Source organism: Tripterygium wilfordii, chromosome 8 (genome assembly GCF_013401445.1).
Source record: "Tripterygium wilfordii isolate XIE 37 chromosome 8, ASM1340144v1, whole genome shotgun sequence".
NCBI lineage: Eukaryota > Viridiplantae > Streptophyta > Magnoliopsida > Celastrales > Celastraceae > Tripterygium > Tripterygium wilfordii.
In genome coordinates, this window is record NC_052239.1 from 1329336 (window position 1) to 1348303 (window position 18968).

At 38.5% G+C, this 18968-nt stretch overlaps 3 protein-coding genes across 3 annotated transcripts; 2 read left to right on the forward strand and 1 right to left on the reverse strand.

Annotated features, from left to right (window-relative positions):
- Window positions 1-180: 180 nt before the first annotated feature.
- LOC120004344 (inositol polyphosphate multikinase beta-like) lies at window positions 181-3525 on the reverse strand. The gene is made up of 2 exons (XM_038853671.1): window positions 3394-3525; window positions 181-1371 (listed from the first exon to the last, which is right to left on the reverse strand). Exon 2 carries the CDS (start codon window positions 1253-1255, stop codon window positions 350-352), a length of 906 nt encoding a protein of 301 aa, XP_038709599.1. The 5' UTR covers window positions 1256-1371; window positions 3394-3525; the 3' UTR covers window positions 181-349.
- Window positions 3526-4305: 780 nt separating this feature from the next.
- Window positions 4306-8395, forward strand: LOC120003423 (glutamyl-tRNA(Gln) amidotransferase subunit A). Its single transcript, XM_038852408.1, has 12 exons — window positions 4306-4679; window positions 5494-5595; window positions 5684-5908; window positions 6000-6082; window positions 6171-6271; window positions 6359-6482; window positions 6568-6722; window positions 6849-6985; window positions 7075-7245; window positions 7373-7597; window positions 7665-7898; window positions 8006-8395. The coding sequence occupies exons 1-12, from the start codon at window positions 4527-4529 to the stop codon at window positions 8141-8143; spliced, it is 1848 nt and encodes a 615-aa protein (XP_038708336.1). The 5' UTR covers window positions 4306-4526; the 3' UTR covers window positions 8144-8395.
- Window positions 8396-9061: 666 nt separating this feature from the next.
- Window positions 9062-18804, forward strand: LOC120003897 (ribonuclease TUDOR 1-like). The gene is made up of 17 exons (XM_038853051.1): window positions 9062-9217; window positions 9785-9958; window positions 10606-10680; window positions 10763-10876; window positions 10959-11063; window positions 12264-12470; window positions 12584-12796; window positions 12906-13013; window positions 13917-14087; window positions 14176-14373; window positions 14459-14809; window positions 14897-15127; window positions 15196-15384; window positions 15569-15649; window positions 15733-15927; window positions 17032-17409; window positions 18040-18804. Exons 2-17 carry the CDS (start codon window positions 9800-9802, stop codon window positions 18226-18228), a joined length of 2964 nt encoding a protein of 987 aa, XP_038708979.1. The 5' UTR covers window positions 9062-9217; window positions 9785-9799; the 3' UTR covers window positions 18229-18804.
- Window positions 18805-18968: the final 164 nt, after the last annotated feature.

Consider the following 18968-nt stretch of genomic DNA (forward strand, 5'->3'; position numbering starts at 1 on the left):
TTTTCTTATAAAACCCTAATTCCGTGGGGTTTGTCCCACTCTACCCGCAAAGGTTCCAACCCAATCTTACATGTCATCAGCTTGCAATGTTACGATATGATTCTGATTGCTATTGAAGCATGTGAAGCTGCTGCTAGTAGACTTGCAATTACGGGTCTTTCTTCATACAATTATAGAACATTGAGCAAAACACATAACTGACAACAGAGTAAGAAAAGTTATTCATTACATGAAAGAGTTCACAAATTCAAATTAAATGGAGTTCACGATGCAGAAAAATTAAACCACCATCCAGGCATAACAATTAAAGCTCGAAAGAAAAACAGCCAAGCCTCTTTGGATTCCCTGTTCATTCCCCAATGCTATTGCCAGTAGAAATGCCATCATTCTCAGAACCCTCGAGGGAACTATTGGTTGGAGTAGTAAGAACATCGGATACGAACTTTATCAAAGAACAGAGCCCACCCAAGAAATTATGGTCAATAACTCCTCTACCTTCTACTACGTGCGCAAAATCAATAAGCTTAATTTCAGCACCTGAACTCCCACCCTTCAACACAGAATCCCTGTCGTAAAACATGAGAACTGAACAAGAATTGAAATGGTAAAGGGTTTGGTCCTCAAACCATGCCTTCAGTTCCATCAACTGTGACAAAATCCCAGAAGAACCGCCATAGATACTCGGTGCAAAAGAGCAATCAGGGTCCGAATCTGAATTGACAGATGAGTTAGAGGAGACAAACTTCCTGAGAACTAATTTAACGTCATCTACAGTATAACCCTGGACAACTTTTTTCGCTGGCTTCCACAACTCCGATTCTTTGCTACCAGGTAGCTGCAAACCAGATATCCTGAAGCCCAGGGATAAGCTAGTGTATTCTCTGTCCTTCTGAAGGCATCTTTCGATATAGGCCTCCAAGGCTTGTGGGTACCAAGTTCTGGAACCAATCTTGATATCCATGATGGCTGGTTTGCGCCTACTTGACACAAGATCCTGCAAGACAAGGTGTGGGAGCAAGCCAGAACCATCAGATGCCTCCAAAAGTTGAGTGCCATAGAAGGCAGGATAGAACCTTCGGATTTGACTTGGAACCTTTGTATTGGAAGAGAAAGATGTATAAAAGGCCACTTCTCTGGAGCCACGGTCACCATCTTGGAGGGGCTTAAAAAAGTGACCTGAATCATCTACAAGAGGGCCAAGATTTCTGTCATGGGCCTGGTGACCGGCAACCTGATGATCTGGGGCCTTAAGCATGGTCTCCAAACTATGACACTACCTAGATAATTGTTTCCGGCACGAACTTAATCTATTAAACTTAGAAAAACCAGAAAATGATGTCTCCCTTGCTGAATCAGGTTTGTGACAAACTCCTACAGTATAGCATGCTCAATTTAATACAAGAAATTTATAGAAGCTGCATATTAAAAAAAGAGTTCTCTCTCCAATAAAATCAGACAATTTTATAAAATAATCTCTAAAATTGATTGATAGCAAAAAACTACTAATAGCAATTGCAAGCACATCATGCCTGTAAAAAGAATTCATAGAACAAATATATCAAAAATAAATCTCAAGGTTCAAACAACACTACTCCTCACTCAACCCCAACAAACACTCATGTGCCCATACCAATAATCATCATCCAAAGCTCCAATAGGTCTACCCTTACCAGCATTACACTCCTGGCAGTCCTGGGTAACAGGTGCATTGTTCTCTAACGGATCCAAAGCCCCTTTCCCTCACACATCACAGTTATAACTTATAATGATCCAACTATAAATTCTTAACATTTCAAAACATGGGAGTCATTCATAATCCCACAATCAGTTTCGAGTGCAAAGTACGGTATTAAACATCAGTTGCTGCTTCTTGACTGGGACAAAGCTAAGGAGTATCACAGTTATTATGCAATTTGGAGGAGTTGGCATCTGTGCAAATGGTACTCAAATAAGAGTATGAATGGCATCATGAAAGCACTCATCCAGTACTGTGATTGTTAGACATGGACACCAAGTACTTGACCAGAAGTAATAACAAAAAGATACAGACAACTTAAGAAAACCCTATCCAAATTCATTCGCATTGGGACCATTCATATTTTCATATGATATGTCTCTGTCCTAGATAGTTCAACAATATCGTTTTACAAGACAAGAAAAAGCAGAGTGTAAATCATAATAACTTGTACAAATCATGAACCATTCAACCAAATTTCAAAATCATATGCATAAAGACAGATCAAGCAAAAAAACTTTTCTTTTACCTTTGCTGCAAAGACAGGAACCCTTAAATTCCTAATTCCACTATCGCAACATGAAAAAACTATAATCAAATTACGATAGTCATGCCGATCCAACATCATGCGATTATTACCTCTCCTAAAGCGCCTCCTATTTTCTTAAAAAGAAAAAAAAATCTTTTCCCAAAATGTCAATTGAGGAATTGGTGATTTGTTGAGGCTTTTGCTTTATTCCACTGACAGATGCACTCTAAATGGAGCCACAAGGAACCTAAACTGAATTATTGGATGCAACTGGTTGGTTTTGATCATAAAAATGAAATGAAGTATCTTTAACAAGTGTTCTTTGGGCTATGTTCAAAATTTAGGAAGTCCTTTATCACGAGTGATACACTTGCATCTAGAAGAAAACCCTCGACAGATTAGCATGGGAAGAAAATCCTTTATTCATGCCTAATAAAATAGTACCTCAAAACAAAGAATTACACATAAACACGTATACCCATTTCAGTTTTTTATAAGATAATTATCAACACAGACAAACTTGTAAATGAGGATTAAAATTACCTAAACAGTAATCAAAGAGGCGAAGCGCCAGGGAGCTGATAACATAGAAAGCAATCCACACCACGATATGCTCTCTATGCGCCAAAAGTTTGATGCTTAAAGTTAAGATAATAGCTCTAGTAGCATAAAGGACTCAAAGGGAATATTTAAAGTTTGATGATTTATGCTAATCGAAACTTTTCGATTAAATTTTTTTTGTTCAATATCAAGATTTGGCAAGAAACCATTTTCGTCTTCAAGGGAAGTGACAGCGAGTAAGAGTCAAGCGTGAAGGAATGCATATACGATATTCGCACTCAAATCCCATCAGCATCTCGAATTGAGATCGAACCCACACACGGACCAGAGTCCAAATCTAAACGAAAATCACAAAAACCAGCCCCAAAGAACAGCACAAAACGAACTGAGAACCATAAACTCCACAATTACAATGCAAATAATGCAAACATGTAAGAATTGCCATTGTAGAGGAGTCTTAACTACCACACAGTGCGATATTGTCGAAACGTGGTTTTTCAAAGCAGCAACAATCACACTGACAGGAGAAATGGAGAACGAGAGAAAAATATAATCATCAGAGAGTTACCCGAATTGGCGATTGATGAGCTTCCGGCTGTGAACGAAAGAGTCGTCTGACAATTCGGAATTCTCTTATTTTAAGTTGCTCTTTTAGCTTTTCATGATGGGATTGGGGATAAAAGCAATTGCGACGTCGTATTAGGATTACCACTTCAATGCAACCTGAGCCTGCTCAATAGGCCCATCTAATGAGGTGGACTTAATTGGCCCATTAATGAGTGGACTCTTTAGCCATTTTATTAAAAGTTTGGTAAACCTACGATTAGTTAGTGGGCCCGTTTTGTAAAATCTGCATTAGACAATTCAATATGATTCGATTTGGGCTAAAGTTTTTCAAGGCTTTGACTTTTGTTCTTTGACCGTCGTCATTGATTTTTAGTCCAGAAAATACATTGGTGGTTCTTAGGCATTGAAAATGATTAATTTTTTTTAATACCACTAAAAAATATGTTTCTCATTGAAATTAAACATTAGGTACACATATGCCGATTGTCAGTGATTTTGTGCTATACTCAGGTAATTTCTTTTCTACCAAGGCACGCAACCTCCCATCGTGGCCCATATCACATTCCGTGAATCAAAAGGGGAAAAGCCTACTCATCCATCAACTCCTCTTGTAGATCGGTACGATTTTATGAAGTGTCAATTGAAAATGATTAGTTGTGAGAGAGGGATTGAACCTTTTTTTTACATGTCAATTCGGTTGGATTACAACCCAAATCTTACATGATTTTGTTATCTTTTTGTCCTCGCCATTGGTTTTTAGTCCAGAAAACACGTCGGTGGTTCTTATGCACATAAAATGGTTAGTTGACTGAGAGGAACCGAACCTTTTTCTTACATGCCACTGTTGGATTGTGTGAATATCATAGTTATCACATATAAAGAAAGAAGAAAACCCAACTAATCCGCCAATCATCTTCTTCTTCCAACTTGTTTTAACTCAATTTGCAACGTCAGAGCCGCCGGCAAAAACACCTTTATTTTATTCACCTTGTGATGTGCTGCAGTCCAATAGTTGACCCACACGCATAACCCTTGGGTGGCTCGTTTTGTGTACAGATTTAAGAGCAGAGCTAACTGTGTGATAATAATTAGCACCTAGAACTGAAACGCCTGGTTCCATAAAACGTGGCAGCTATGGCCTTCGACGCTTGTCTTGGACTGACGCGTCTCTCGGCTCAGTGCTTCTTCCTCTGCTTTCTATGTTTCTCCCTAGTTTTTGCTTGTAGCTCGCCGGTTTCGCCTCTCCGACTCTGTCGTCGTCTTCTGTCAGAGACCAACACAACCATGGTACATACGTCTCTCTAGATCTGTAGTTCTTATTATACGTACATTCGCGCTTATAATTGCATACAGCAAGCTGTAATGTTCTATTCCATTGAGAAAATTTGAAAACCTTACCGTTTCTTAGTTTGAATGGCATCAATGGTTCTTTTGTCTTATTTATTTATTCTCAGCATGAGAAGGTAAATTTTCACTTCTCAAAGTCAACATATGCCAGACGATGATCTTGAAACCAACGTGTAAACTTTGACTCGCATTCTCCTCACAACGTTAATCCCTTTTAGTACCATAAGATTATCATTCAAACACATACACTTGTTGGAAATCTCAACCCACTCAATATTGTTTGTTTTGGATTTCCTTTTCCTTGGATACATCGACCCGCACGGATTTGTTCTTCCCAGGCCATCACACTTTGATATTTTCCTTATAATGGAGTGGAAACAAGACTTTCCTTATAAATCACATTGCTTGTGCTATGTGGGATTTTTACAAGTTTTGATAGCTTCTAAAAGAAACGTTAACAAAGAATTGAAGGAGTATTATCACTGATTCTTTGTTCTGTTTGTGCCTCTTTGATTCTTCCATGGAAAATTCGATCTCCTATATATGTCAAAAGGAGGATAAAAATACGCTAACATCTGTAAAACGGGTGAGAACCTATAAGGCAATGTGGGGACTTTTCTCTAAGAAACTTCTGCATCATTCTCGTAGTCTTATGTCCAGGTAACACACACATCATTGCAAGAGCATGGTGTGGGTGACATGTTTTCTTTATGTTACGATCTTTTATGAAGTTTACTCAATTTTCTTCTATCAGGACAGTGAGAGCCACAGCAGATGTTCAGAGAAGATCAACAAAGCTTCACAACTAAATGACACATTCAAAATGTTTGATGCCACCTTTTTCGATTCTGCTAAGGTACTTTGAGATATCTGAGAAGATTGTTGTTTTGACTGTTTATAATTTATTGTCACATTGTTGATTCCAATGGAGAATTCCTTTTTAGTTGCTAGAAATTGAGAAAGGCACAACAGAGTTCAATGTACCTATAATCAAAGCTAATAGGAAATTAGTGGCATCTGATAATGGAGGGTTGCATAATCCGTCTTGTTTGGTTTTCAATCCCCAATGGGGCAGTGAAAAAGTGGAAGGTGTAAACAAAAGATTCAATTATCCTATTCTCTCAGGGATCCGGAAGCCAAAAAAAGACGAAGATATTGCGTACATGAGTGTAAGTTAATTGTGAGCTTAAAGTTGTCGCAATTCTCGACTCTGCCTGGTTTGCTCTCTGACTAATTATGTATTTTATGGACTTTCTTAAGGTTCTTGAACTAGGGGAACTGATAAAGACAAAGCAAATTACATCTCAAGAACTTGTACGAATTTTTCTGCGAAGATTAAAGAGGTAATCATAGCAGGAAAATTTTGGCTATGACTTCTTATATTCTGAAGGTTTTGTTGACAGTAATCAACTTTATTTTAAAAAATATTAGGTACAATCCTGTTCTTGAGTCTGTGGTTACCTATACTGAAGAATTAGCTTACGAGCAATCGAAAAAGGCTGATGATTTGCTTGCCCAAGGAGTATATTTGGGTATATTCTTTTACAATTCACCTGGTGGCATTTCCTTGATTATCTATGTAATAATTATCTCCTCTTTTTTGTTCTTGCTGTTTATAGGACCTCTCCATGGGATTCCTTACGGTTTGAAGGATATTATAGCTGTACCCAAATACAAGACAACTTGGGGTTCAATATCTTTCAAAGATCAAGTCCTTGACATAGAAGCTTGGGTTTACAAAAGGTACAAAATAGAGCACTCTGATCATAATTCCTAACTGTAAGTGCCAATTAGGTAAGTTCTTCATGTCTCATTGATTATTATACAGGTTAAAGTCTGCGGGGGCAGTGCTTATAGCAAAGCTTGTCTCTGGATCACTTGCATATGACGACATCTGGTTTGGAGGCAGGACGAGGAATCCATGGAATATTGTCGAATTTTCTACAGGATCATCAGCTGGGCCTGCCGCCAGCACCTCCGCAGGTATTGTTTATAAGCTTTTGTGTTGTTCATTGTTTTCATTATCTTTCCATTCGTCTTATTTCTAAATTCTCCCACACAAATGATGAAACCTATAAAATCATTCTGAACCTTTTGTTTTGGCATTAGGTATGGTTCCATTTGCAATTGGGTCTGAGACAGCAGGCTCCATTACCTTCCCTGCAGCTCGTTGCGGCGTGACAGGACTACGTCCAACTTTCGGTACAGTTGGTCGAACTGGAGTAATGAGCTTATCAGAGAGTCTTGTAATACCCTAACGTGCTCCTTTTATTTGACCTCTTTTTCAACAGCAGTGTGTGTTACTCATTGGAATCTGTGCCTTTTGCTTTGACAGGATAAGATTGGTCCGTTCTGTAGAAGTGCTGCTGATTGCTTCATTGTTCTTGATGCTATTCGAGGGAAGGATCCAGATGATCTCTCTTCGAGAGACATTCCTCTTGGTGATCCATTTTCAGTCGACCTAACAAAGCTTACTGTCGGATACTTGGATGACGCTGAGATGGAGGTTAGTGTTTCAAACAAAAAATCTTAGCCACATGAAAAACTCTTAAAAGTTTATCATTCATGTAACTGTGAAATTGAATCTATATAGGATCATGTTCTTCTAACCATTATTATAACAACGATTTCAGGTTGTTCATGTGCTTGCGTCGAAGGGCGTTAAAATGGTTCCTTTTAAACTGAATTATACCGTGAGCTCGGTGCAAGGCATACTGAATTTTACAATGGATGTTGATATGCTGGCTCACTTTGATGAGTGGCAACGCTCTAGGCAAGACGATGTATACGAAGCTCAAGATCAATGGCCTCTTGAATTACGCCGTGCACGCGCCATTCCAGCTGTGGATTATGTGCAGGTTTGTCCTCTGCTAGTCATTGTTATTGATACTCTTCAGATTTTCAGACTTAAATGGATGTTTGCAGGCACAAAGAGCCAGAGGAAAATTAATTAGAGAAGTAAAAGAGAGTTTTACTGTTGATGCATTCATTGGCAATGCCACTGACTGGGAGAAAGTTTGCCTAGGAAATCTTGTTGGTATACCCGTAATCGTTGTTCCAACTGGATTTACTACCATATCTGATCCACCTCCCTCTGGCACTCAACGAAGAACAACAATTCCGACTGGAATCTACGCTCCTCCTGACCATGATCACATTGTAAGCTCCATTTTAGTGCAATATCTCATCACCATCTTATGATAAGAATGTTTTTTCAATTGTAAGCTCCATTGCTGATTCAAGCTTCTTCTTTTTTTGTCGTGCAGGCTTTAGCATTGGCGATGGCTTACCAATCAGTCACCGATCACCATAAGAAGCGGCCACCAATCGATGACCTCGGGCCAAATGATGTGATTCCTGATCCACCCAGAAAAACCATTCCTCCCAGAAGATTGCATCTTTAAAGAGTTTGTATCTAATACTAACATTCATCATAGTATACACTTGAAGCTCGAAACAAACCAAATCTATTACATGGTCGTATACACATGTTAAAGAGTAGCATTGAGTCCATGTGATTGACTATAACTATAATGATGTTTGAATCGTCATTGTCGTGTGAAATGCAGTGAGTATTACTGTGCAAAAGCAAGTGCTCGCAAGCGAGTTGGTTCCTCCTGGACTTGCCTTCCCTTCTGGGCCATGTTTGCGTCTTCTGTTTTTTGGGCCTGTGTAGTCTTCATATTTTGGGCCTGCCTGTGGTGGGTCGTCCATTGATTATAGGCCTCACATTTTTCAGGCCTTTGGGTCTTAAAACGACAACGTTCTTTGAACTTTAAACCAATTTTAGCGAATTACAACCACCTAATAATATTAGTTTTGGAAATATTATCAATATTTATCATGCGCATTTTAGTCTATGTAACCACGACGTGTCAGATGAATAGATCGATTACCCATTAAGAAATTACGGCGCAGTCGATGCCACTGCCATGCCTACAACTATTCTGTCCCAGTGGGGGAAATAAATGGCAAACATAACCACAAACAGTAAAATGGAAAGCATGTCTCCACACTTTCAACATTAACTCTGCTAAAAAAGAATTACCCAATTTTCAAAAGAAATAAAATATTTTATTGCCTATCTAGGTGAAAGCATTAATTGTGATTTGTGCTAGAAGACAAACAGAATTCCATAAAATCAAACATTTAATTTTCCCTGACAAAAATAATTTAAATTTTTACTGTGTAAAGCATAAAAAGCTGCTTTTATACCGATCTGGAGTTCTTTTAGATTACCAAAGCCGGAAAATAAGTGACGTGTCGTGTATATTCAAGGGATTTTGTAGGCTGACTAGCCGATCTCTATCCATGGTATTTTAAGTAATTTTGTATTAAAACAAGGGGTGTATATTCACAACCCATTCCATCCACTGCTTCCCGTATATCTCGTTACTCGTCTAAGCGCATTGTGATCAGCTCTCACTCCGCCGTCCCTAACCAAACAGTGTCAATTTTGCTTCCTTCATTCGAAACAGGTGCACGTCTTTATCTGTTCGAAGAATAGATCACACTATATGGATCACTGTATTTGTGTTTTCGTCTGTGTTTCTTGATTTTCTTGTTTGGTTTTATAGAATCGCAGATCGGAGATGGTGTTTGCATTTGCAGTGATTGATATTATGTTGTTTTGTATTGATGCTTGCGGTGATTTTCGTGATTGCTTCCGATAAATTTGATGGTGCGGATTACGGATCTGAAGATTTTCATATGTTGTTGATCTTAATTTTGCGTTCTCTCGTCCTTTCATGTTGTCATCGTTTTGTGTTGTTTGGTTCACTTGATTTTATGGCCTGTTTGATTCTTTTTTGGTGTCTGGTCGAATAAATCTATGGAGAGAGTCATTGCATGTTGGTGTTTGCTTCGGATTATATTTTATTGACATAGTTTAATCGTTGTATAGAGAAACTGTCCGGATAGGCAGAAGATTTAAAGATTAAACACAAGACTGAGCTAAAATATTTTCTGATCGTCTTGCAGATAATGTATGAATTTAATTTTTCTTCTTTTAAGTTCTAATGTTCGTTTATTTGTTAACGTTGCAGATCTTTGCTGGTGGGATGGCGACATCAACAGCTGGGAGCACAGTATTGCTCAGAGGACGGGTAAAGGCTGTTCCCTCAGGGGACAGCTTGGTGATAATGGCTATGACCGGAAAAACACCTGGACCTCCACCTGAGAAGACAGTCACTTTGTCATCTCTAATTGCTCCAAGACTGGTAAACCTAGTTTTTTTTGGGACTATGATGAACAGTTTTCTTGCAACTTATCTTTATTTGTCTTTAATTGGTACTACTCCTATCTTAGATATAATAATCTCATTTATCATCTTATCTTTCCTCCTAGGAGTCTGTGACCACACATCTATTGAAACATTCGCATTTATGCTATGCATATATATTTTGGATATGTTGTAAATATAAATGAATGGCGGAAATGAGTGCACGTAGTAGATTTCAGTTTATTTTCGCTTGACCCCAAACTTTTGGAATAGGGTTTAGCCTCGGATGATGATGATGATGGGGGCAGTTTGGTGTATTTCAGTAGAAAGACCTGATAAATTCATTATATGCTCTTCCCTTGAATCGCGTGTGTTCCTTGGAGATCTATTTATATGGTATCTAGCTTTCATCATCCGAGTCATCATCACACGAATCACCACTTTATTTATTTTCCACATCTGGTCTAGCATGGGAAGATGAGGAACTGGTTACCAACTTGGGTTGTATTTGATTTAGTGTGGCTGGGAATGCAGTCAATAAATCGAGTTTTGTTGTGAATAAGATAGGGCAGTTTGTTTGTGTCTCATGGATGGATTTGACTACGGGCTGATTTTTGTTACGCTTTGGTTTTATCCTATTCCTAGGCCCGTAGAGGGGGTGTTGACGAACCATTTGCTTGGGACAGCAGAGAGTATTTGAGGAAGCTTTGCATTGGAAAGGTGCGTGTTTTAATATACTTGTTTAACAGTGATGGTTGTGACTTTGGGATGATATATCTGAACTGAAATATTCATTTAACAGGAGGTCACTTTCAAAGTGGAATATACTGTTCCATCCATAAACCGGGAATTTGGATCTGTTTATCTTGGTGAAAAAAATGTTGCAGTGCTGGTTGTTTCGGAAGGCTGGGCAAAGGTTTTATCTCCACAGAGTGCTTGACTTGAGTTTTACTTCTTGTTTTATTTTCCTGGGCATTAGCTGAACCCGGTAGATGCAGGTCAGGGAGCAAGGTCAACAGAAGGGTGAAGCAAGTCCTGTCCTTGCAGATCTGCTACGCCTTGAAGAGCAAGCTAAGCAGCAGGGTCTTGGTCGTTGGAGCAAGGTTTTTTTTTTCTCCGATCTTCCCTGTGGTCTGTTGTAAATTTGAATTGCTAGGATATGTTTCCACATACTTGTGTAAATCTTTCCCGTATTGTAATTATTAGTTTGTCTGGCTAGTTAATTTGGCAGGTCCTGGTGAGATTTCTTCTAGCCATATATGACATAATGTACTAGATAAGCCAAATAATTCACATAACAAATGAAAGTCCTTCAGATTGTGGCTAATGAATTCTGTACATACACAATTTCTTGATGACATTCATAGTATTTGAGTTTCAGTTTACTTTTTGTTTGCACTGAATAAGTACAGCATTAAATTTGTGCAAAGCACTCTTGAGGCTTTTTTTTTTGTGGCATAATTATTTTGAGATAGTTTATCTTGCTCCCAGGCCCCCCACTCAAACTTTAGTATGTGCTTTCAAAGTAGACCATAGATGAGCAAAAAAACGAAGATGAGGAGAAACCATTTCAGCACATTTATGGAGATAGATGTCACTCTTTACTGTCCTTGGATTTGTTGTCATACCCTCTGTGTTTTGTTGTATCACATCTGGAATCATCATTTTGTGATGTTAGGCATGTTCTCTTATCTTGTGCCTAACTCTAGTTCTTCAATTATTGAAAGCTTCATAGTATTGTTGATTGGCAATTGTTCGACTTTGCTGACATAGAATCAACAGTCAACACTCATGATATATTGATTTTAGTAATTCCTTCTCCTACTCAAACTTTTTATGTTACCTCATCATTCTTCTTAGTTTTTTCTTCCTTTCCTTTGCCAGTCAACTTGAACTTTATTAATATCCTCACTGATGGTATAAAAGTGAAAAATCAAGGGAAAATGCCTAATGTAGAAATTTTGAGTCTAAGATAGCAAAGAAATCATGGGAGTGGCTTTGGTAGGGGTTCACGCAAAGCAACCATATTCTGCTGTTTCCTTACTTTTATTATGCATTATCTGAGGTGATAACTATTTCATAGTAATTTTCATTATGTGTGGATTCATTGACCGATACCTTTACAGGAAGTTTGTCTTATGATTTTTTAATGCTGCTCTTTCAGTTCCTGATGTTTATGAAAATCTTAGTACATCTCTTTTATGAAATCATCAAATATTTGGCTTAATGCTTTGTATCTGGCAGTTGCAAGGTGCTCTAAATGACTGTAATTTATGCATTGATTACTTTATTTCTGATTGTAGGATCCAGGTGCTGCTGAGGCAGCCATCAGGAATCTACCTCCTTCTGCCATTGGAGATCCTAGTAACTTGGATGCCATGGGCTTACTAGCGGCAAACAAGGGGACACCCATGCAAGGTATTGTTGAGCAGGTTCGTGATGGCAGTACCATCAGGGTCTATTTGCTTCCGGACTTTCAGTTTGTCCAAGTGTTTGTTGCGGGGATCCAGGTGTGTTTACGGTGCAAGTTTGATTTCTCGTTCTAAAATCATTCTTTTTTTTTTTTTTTTTTTTTATGTATCGATCTTTTTGTGTACGTCAACTGTGATCCTTTATCATGCAGGCACCATCAATGGGTAGAAGAGCAACAACACCCGAAATTGTTGCTGGATCAGATATTTCTGATGAAAACAGAAATGGTTCTGGGGAACCTCGAGGTCCTTTAACTTCAGCTCAGAGGCTTGCCATCTCAGCTGCATCATCTAATGAAGTTGCTCCCGATCCATTTGGACTAGAAGCCAAACATTTTACTGAGATTCGTGTTTTGAATAGAGATGTGAGTGAAATGCCGCCATGATTTAATATTACGTTCACCATCATGATCGTCACTGTTATTCTTTGTATTTTTTTTCCCTTTGCATTAAACTGAAGTTGGACTTTTACAGGTACGTATTGTCCTAGAAGGTGTTGACAAATTCAGCAATTTGATTGGTTCTGTCTATTATCCTGATGGGGAAGCAGCAAAGGACCTAGCATTAGAGCTTGTGGACAATGTATGTACAGTTCTATTGACTATGTAACACTCACATGGATGCAAGGAACCAGGAATTGCCATATGGGTCGTTAGGCATCGTGTTCAATGTTAGCTTGCAGCATTGTCATTCTCATACCAAGATTGTAGATTCAGTACATGTTTCTGTTTAAAAGTTAGGGAATTGGTTCTTAATGCCTGCATTTGCAAATGATTTGAAACGGCTGTATCTTAAGAATTGGTAAGAATGTCAATGCTTTTTACTTTTGCAGCCTCCTGACAGTATGCCAAGCTATAGGAAAACCAAATTTTTTTTGTGTTGTGCTTTCCTTTTTCTAAGATACTTGGAGAGAGAATAATATTCATGTCTTACGTTCTGATGTGCTGATGTTTCATGCAGTAAAGGAAGAACAGGTTTCTTTTTTGTTAATTTCTGTTTGAAATTTGTACCTTCCGGTCTATTTCTGGCTGTGCATTACTTCTTTCTGATTTTTATATGTTGATCTTATCTATCTGGACCCAAATTATTTTGTTTTTCTGCTTTTTGCTTCTTGTATGTTTCTATCTATTACTATATATTTTTAAATGGGGAAAATTCTTTGATAATGTAAAGGTACGGAAACGTGGTTGCATAGTTTGTCCAGGGTTCTTAAACTTGTTTGATGAGATAACTCGAGTATTCCAACTTTAAAATTACCCAGAACCTAGGGATTTTTAAGCAACCGCCAACTTACTTAAAATATCCAGAGTTACTTAACAAGCTTGTCATCATCGTCTTCATCATCTAAGCCTCAAGTAATCCCAATCAGTTTATGTGCACTGTTCAATCCTGTAATAATTTATGTTGTATATGATATGCTTAATGTCTCTCAGATGGGTGTTCTGATTAAATCTCTATGGTTTTTTCATCCCTTCCTTTATTTAGGGTTTGGCCAAATATGTCGAATGGAGTGCTAACATGATGGAAGATGATGCCAAGCGGCGGCTTAAGAATGCAGAGCTCCAAGCGAAGAAAACTCGGTTGAGGTTTTGGACAAACTATGTACCCCCACCTACAAATTCAAAAGCAATTCATGACCAGAATTTCACCGGGAAGGTAGTAATTGGTTAGTTCTTCATTGAAATCTCGCTAAATATTTATCTTATTTCTTACCTTTCTATTTGTGGCATCTGGTTTTCCCCAGGTAGTGGAAGTTGTAAGTGGGGACTGCATCATTGTGGCTGATGATTCTGTGCCATATGGCAGTCCATTAGCAGAGCGGCGAGTCAACCTTTCAAGTATCAGGTGTCCAAAAATTGGCAACCCTCGCAGAGATGAAAAGCCAGCTCCTTATGCCCGTGAAGCTAAAGAGTTTTTAAGAACACGCCTTATCGGAAGACAAGTAGGACTACTTAAAAGTTCGAAGTAATGTAATTGGTTTTCATATGGTATAAAATTAATTATAATATGATCAAATCACTTTCCAGGTGAATGTGCAAATGGAATATTCTAGGAAGGTCTCCATGGCTGATGGACCTACAGCTGGGCCTGCAGATTCAAGAGTAATGGATTTTGGTTCAGTTTTCCTCTTGTCTCCTGTCAAGAGTGAGGGTGACGAAGCTGCTCCAGCAACTGTTAGCAACCAGCAAGCTGGGATGAATGTTGCTGAGCTGGTGGTTGCCCGTGGCTTTGGAAATGTGATTCGACATAGAGATTTTGAGGAAAGATCAAACTATTACGATGCCCTTCTAGCTGCTGAGTCACGTGCTATTTCTGGGAAGAAAGGGCTCCATTCTGCCAAGGATCCTCCAGTCATGCATATAACAGACTTGACTACGGTGAGACATGATACTAGAATGTAGAATTGTATCCAACTTTGATATCCTGCTGAAAATTGTCCTCTTCTCTTTTTTTGACTCATTCAGGCATCAGTCAAGAAAGCTAGAGATTTCTTGCCATTTCTGCACCGTAGTAGGAGGACCCCTGCTGTAGTTGAGTATGTGCTAAGTGGTCATCGTTTCAAACTGTTGATCCCAAAGGAAACATGCAGCATTGCCTTTTCATTCTCCGGTGTTAGATGTCCTGGGCGTAATGAGCCATATTCAGAAGAAGCAATTGCATTAATGAGACGAAAGATCATGCAGAGAGATGTTGAGGTACTAGCCTCTCTTTATAAACTGTTAGTTTGCGAAATGGCGGCTTTCTTATCTTTTGTTTGTGCCAGATTGAAGTAGAAACGGTTGATAGAACTGGAACATTTTTGGGATCTCTCTGGGAGTCACGGACCAATGTGGCAATTACTCTTCTTGAGGCTGGCTTGGCAAAGCTACAAACTTCCTTTGGCAGTGACAGGATTCCCGATGCTCATCTTCTTGAGCACGCTGAGCAGTCTGCCAAAAGACAGAAACTGAAAGTAAGAAGCAAAGTGTTTAATCCTTTTTTTGGTCATGTTAATTATTTAAAAAAAGGCAACCCAATGCGAAAGGCTCTTGTCACCAAGAGTTGCTGGGAGGAGAAAGCATCCCTGCATTGTGGCAAAGCTATTTCCCCAGTTTGAACATGAGACTATCATAATAGAAGAAACATATTGGTTGCAGATATGGGAGAATTACGTTGAAGGGGAGGAAGTCTCCAATGGTGCTGCTGCCATTGAAAGCAAACATAAAGAAGTGCTAAAGGTGCTTATTACATCATGACCTCAAGTTTATAATCTCTTCATGTGTCATAATGAAGGATAACTCTTCCTACTTGCTGCTTTCAGGTGGTTGTTACCGAAGTTCTGGGTGGTGGAAAATTTTATGCCCAGACAGTTGGGGATCAGAAAGTGGCCTCCATTCAGAAACAACTAGCATCCTTGAACATCCAGGAAGCTCCTGTTATAGGAGCTTTCAATCCTAAAAAGGGTGACATTGTCTTGGCTCAATTTAGTGCAGATAATTCATGGAATCGAGCTATGGTGAGCAAAAGTCTAGTTCATTTCCCTTAATATTGGCATACTGGTTTTTGGTTGCTTAAGCAATGTACTTCATTTGCATCAAGCGATTAATTTTGTTTTGCGACCTTGTTTGTATGTTATCAGCATTTTAATTCTACTGCTGAAATAATTGAACGAATAGCCTTTTTTGTAAAATCTCAAGAGAGTGCAACCGTGCATTTTTAACTATGAAATTATGAAACTTGAGAGATAGGAATGGTTGTAGGCGCAATAGGGAACTATACTGCGGTATGTGAGAATAGTAGAATACCAATATGTATTATGAAGTTTATCTAAAAACAATTAATAATCTAAGTTCACGCACATTCGAATATCATTTTGGCAGTGAAAATTCGTGAAAATATAGTCTTATGTTTTACTATACTTGACATAAGAGAGTATTTCAGTAATGTAAAAACAGTGGTCAAATGAGGGGTGTGTGATTGATGCTTCTTGTCGATTGATACCCACTGGCACAGTGAGGAAGAAGGAGGGTTACTTTTGTTTTACCCCTTTTTTTTCTTATTGGGGGAGCTGTGGGGGTTTGTGGGCTTCAATTCCTCATAATTCAAGTGTTTTTGCTTTTCTATGTGAGGAAATTTGAGATAAGTCGTAGTCATCATCACCGATCCAGCGCTTTTTCGCTGCCATTGCTATGTATACAAGTGTTTGTCTTGAGGTTTGAAACTTCAAATGGGATTTTAAATTGAAGCAGAAGCACTCAATTTATATTTGTGACATGACATAGTAGGTTTAGTCATTCCTAGCCACAACCTGCAAAGAACTCGTCTCGTCTCCAAAACCCACCCATATTACAGGTCAAGAGAGTTAATCTGGTCCTCACTTCCTTTAATTGGCTTGAGCAGTTTTCTAAGTTACTCTTTTTATCTTTTGAACATCGGTGTAGTTTTATTACTACCCATACATAATATGATAAATCCTTACTGCAGTCTTCTTGTATAGATCCAATATTGATATGTTATGTATCACTTGGCTGAACACAAACAGTCTCCCTTTTTGAACTTTATTTGAATAATTCATGTGCTTGTCTGTTGTACTGAAGTTTTCTATTTTGAAATGTTAAAGATTGTCAATGCACCTCGTGGAGTTGTCGAATCCTCCAAAGACAACTTTGAAGTGTTCTACATAGATTACGGAAATCAGGAGGTTGTTCCCTACAGTCATTTACGGCCTCTTGACAACTCAGTATCCTCCTCGCCTGGTCTTGCTCAGCTGTGCAGCCTTGCATATATTAAGGTTCCTAACTTGGAAGATGATCATGGTACTGAAGCAGCTCAGTATCTGAGTGATCACACATTAAACAGTGGAAAAGAGTTCCGGGCCAAGATAGAGGAAAGGGATATATCAGGAGGGAAAGTCAAAGGACAGGGAACTGGAACAGTTCTTCTTGTAACTCTGGTAGCTGTGGATGCTGAAATTAGCATAAATGCCGCCATGCTACAGGTTTGAATAGTATCTTTCATTTTTTTTTTCCTGGTCTTCATTTATTCACTGATGTCATTTTGTAGCTTGATCGTTGCTACTGAAAGTCTTTTCTTGTAGCCTGCCATTAGGTGGTTAGATGGAAATTCATTATAGCACACCTCACTTCCCTTGGCTTATAGCTTCGTCTCATAGTATAGGATCCAGTCATTATCATTTTCAAATTAATTAAAGATGGAAAATATGCTCATTAAAATTGGAATTTAAAAGTATGTAGGGAAAAGTTATGTATAGTACCGGTGTTGTATCTCATCTCGTTGATTAGATGTGAACTTTTCTCATAGATTGGATAGTGAGCATGCAACATGATGATGTACTTACATATTTGTGTGAATATTCCCTCCCCGGCCAAGTGACCTTGCATTTTTAGTCAGGCTCTCTCCCTGCTTTTTCCAAGCAACGCACTTCCCTTTACTTCATGGGGCCTTGCCAGTGTCCTTAGTTGGCAGTTTAGTTTATTCTTTTCATTAGCAATATTCATATTTCAGTTGTGGCATATCTTTCTATTCACACAAGGCATAAAATGTTCAAAATTTGTGGCTCAGCTCATCTTCTGAGCAACTTTTTCTGATTAGGTCACAATATTTTCAGGAAGGATTGGCAAGAGTTGAGAAAAGGATGAGAAGGGATTCTAAGGAAAGGCAGGTGGCCCTCGAGAATTTGGAGAAATTCCAGGAAGAAGCTCGTACTGGTAGGCATGGTATTTGGGAGTATGGAGATGTTCAGTCAGATGATGAGGATACGGCTCCACCTGTTAGGAAGACTGGTGGCCGGCGATAACTATAATCTAAATGGTTGTCTAAAATGACCACCGAGGTAAAATAAGATAAAAACAAAACTTCAAGTGGTGAAGGTGAGTTAAATTATAGGCATGGTCATCCTCATAGTGTAACAGATCAAGGAAATATTGCATCATAACTTTGTTTGTTGGGAAAAACTTCGTGAAGTTTTGTTGTGCCATTTTTTTTGTCAGTTTTCTTTGTAGGGGAGGAATAAAATTTATTACAACAACCATAATAAGGAACTGTAACTTATCCTTGCTGTCTCCATGGGGGGACATTATAAACAATTTTGCTGTCGATTGAACGTTTAGTGTCACTGTGAGGTGCTTTTGATTTCATTATTGTTTATGGGCTTATAGACTGTTAAGCCTACTCAAATCGAACAACACCCTTGTATTTCAGTGATGGTGTTGTGCATTATACTAGAATGCAAGGAGGAAAAGCAGGAAAATAGAAGCATCTGAGAGTATGTTTGGTCAATTTAGTCCGTATGTCCCAGTCATAACTTTCTTATATCCATCATTTCATCCTGTGAACCACGGATATTTTTGTATATGGTCTATACTGTAGAGTATGGTTGGTCTTGTTCGTTTTACTTGTGTTTGGTAATGCTGTGTCGGGGGCAGTTATTATTTTTGTTATGCTGCTGTATCCTAGTTTCAATACAAGTAGCTAAATTTGTTGTTTCAAAATATATTTTTAAACTTTACTTTCATTTCCATATTTTCACAGTTGAAG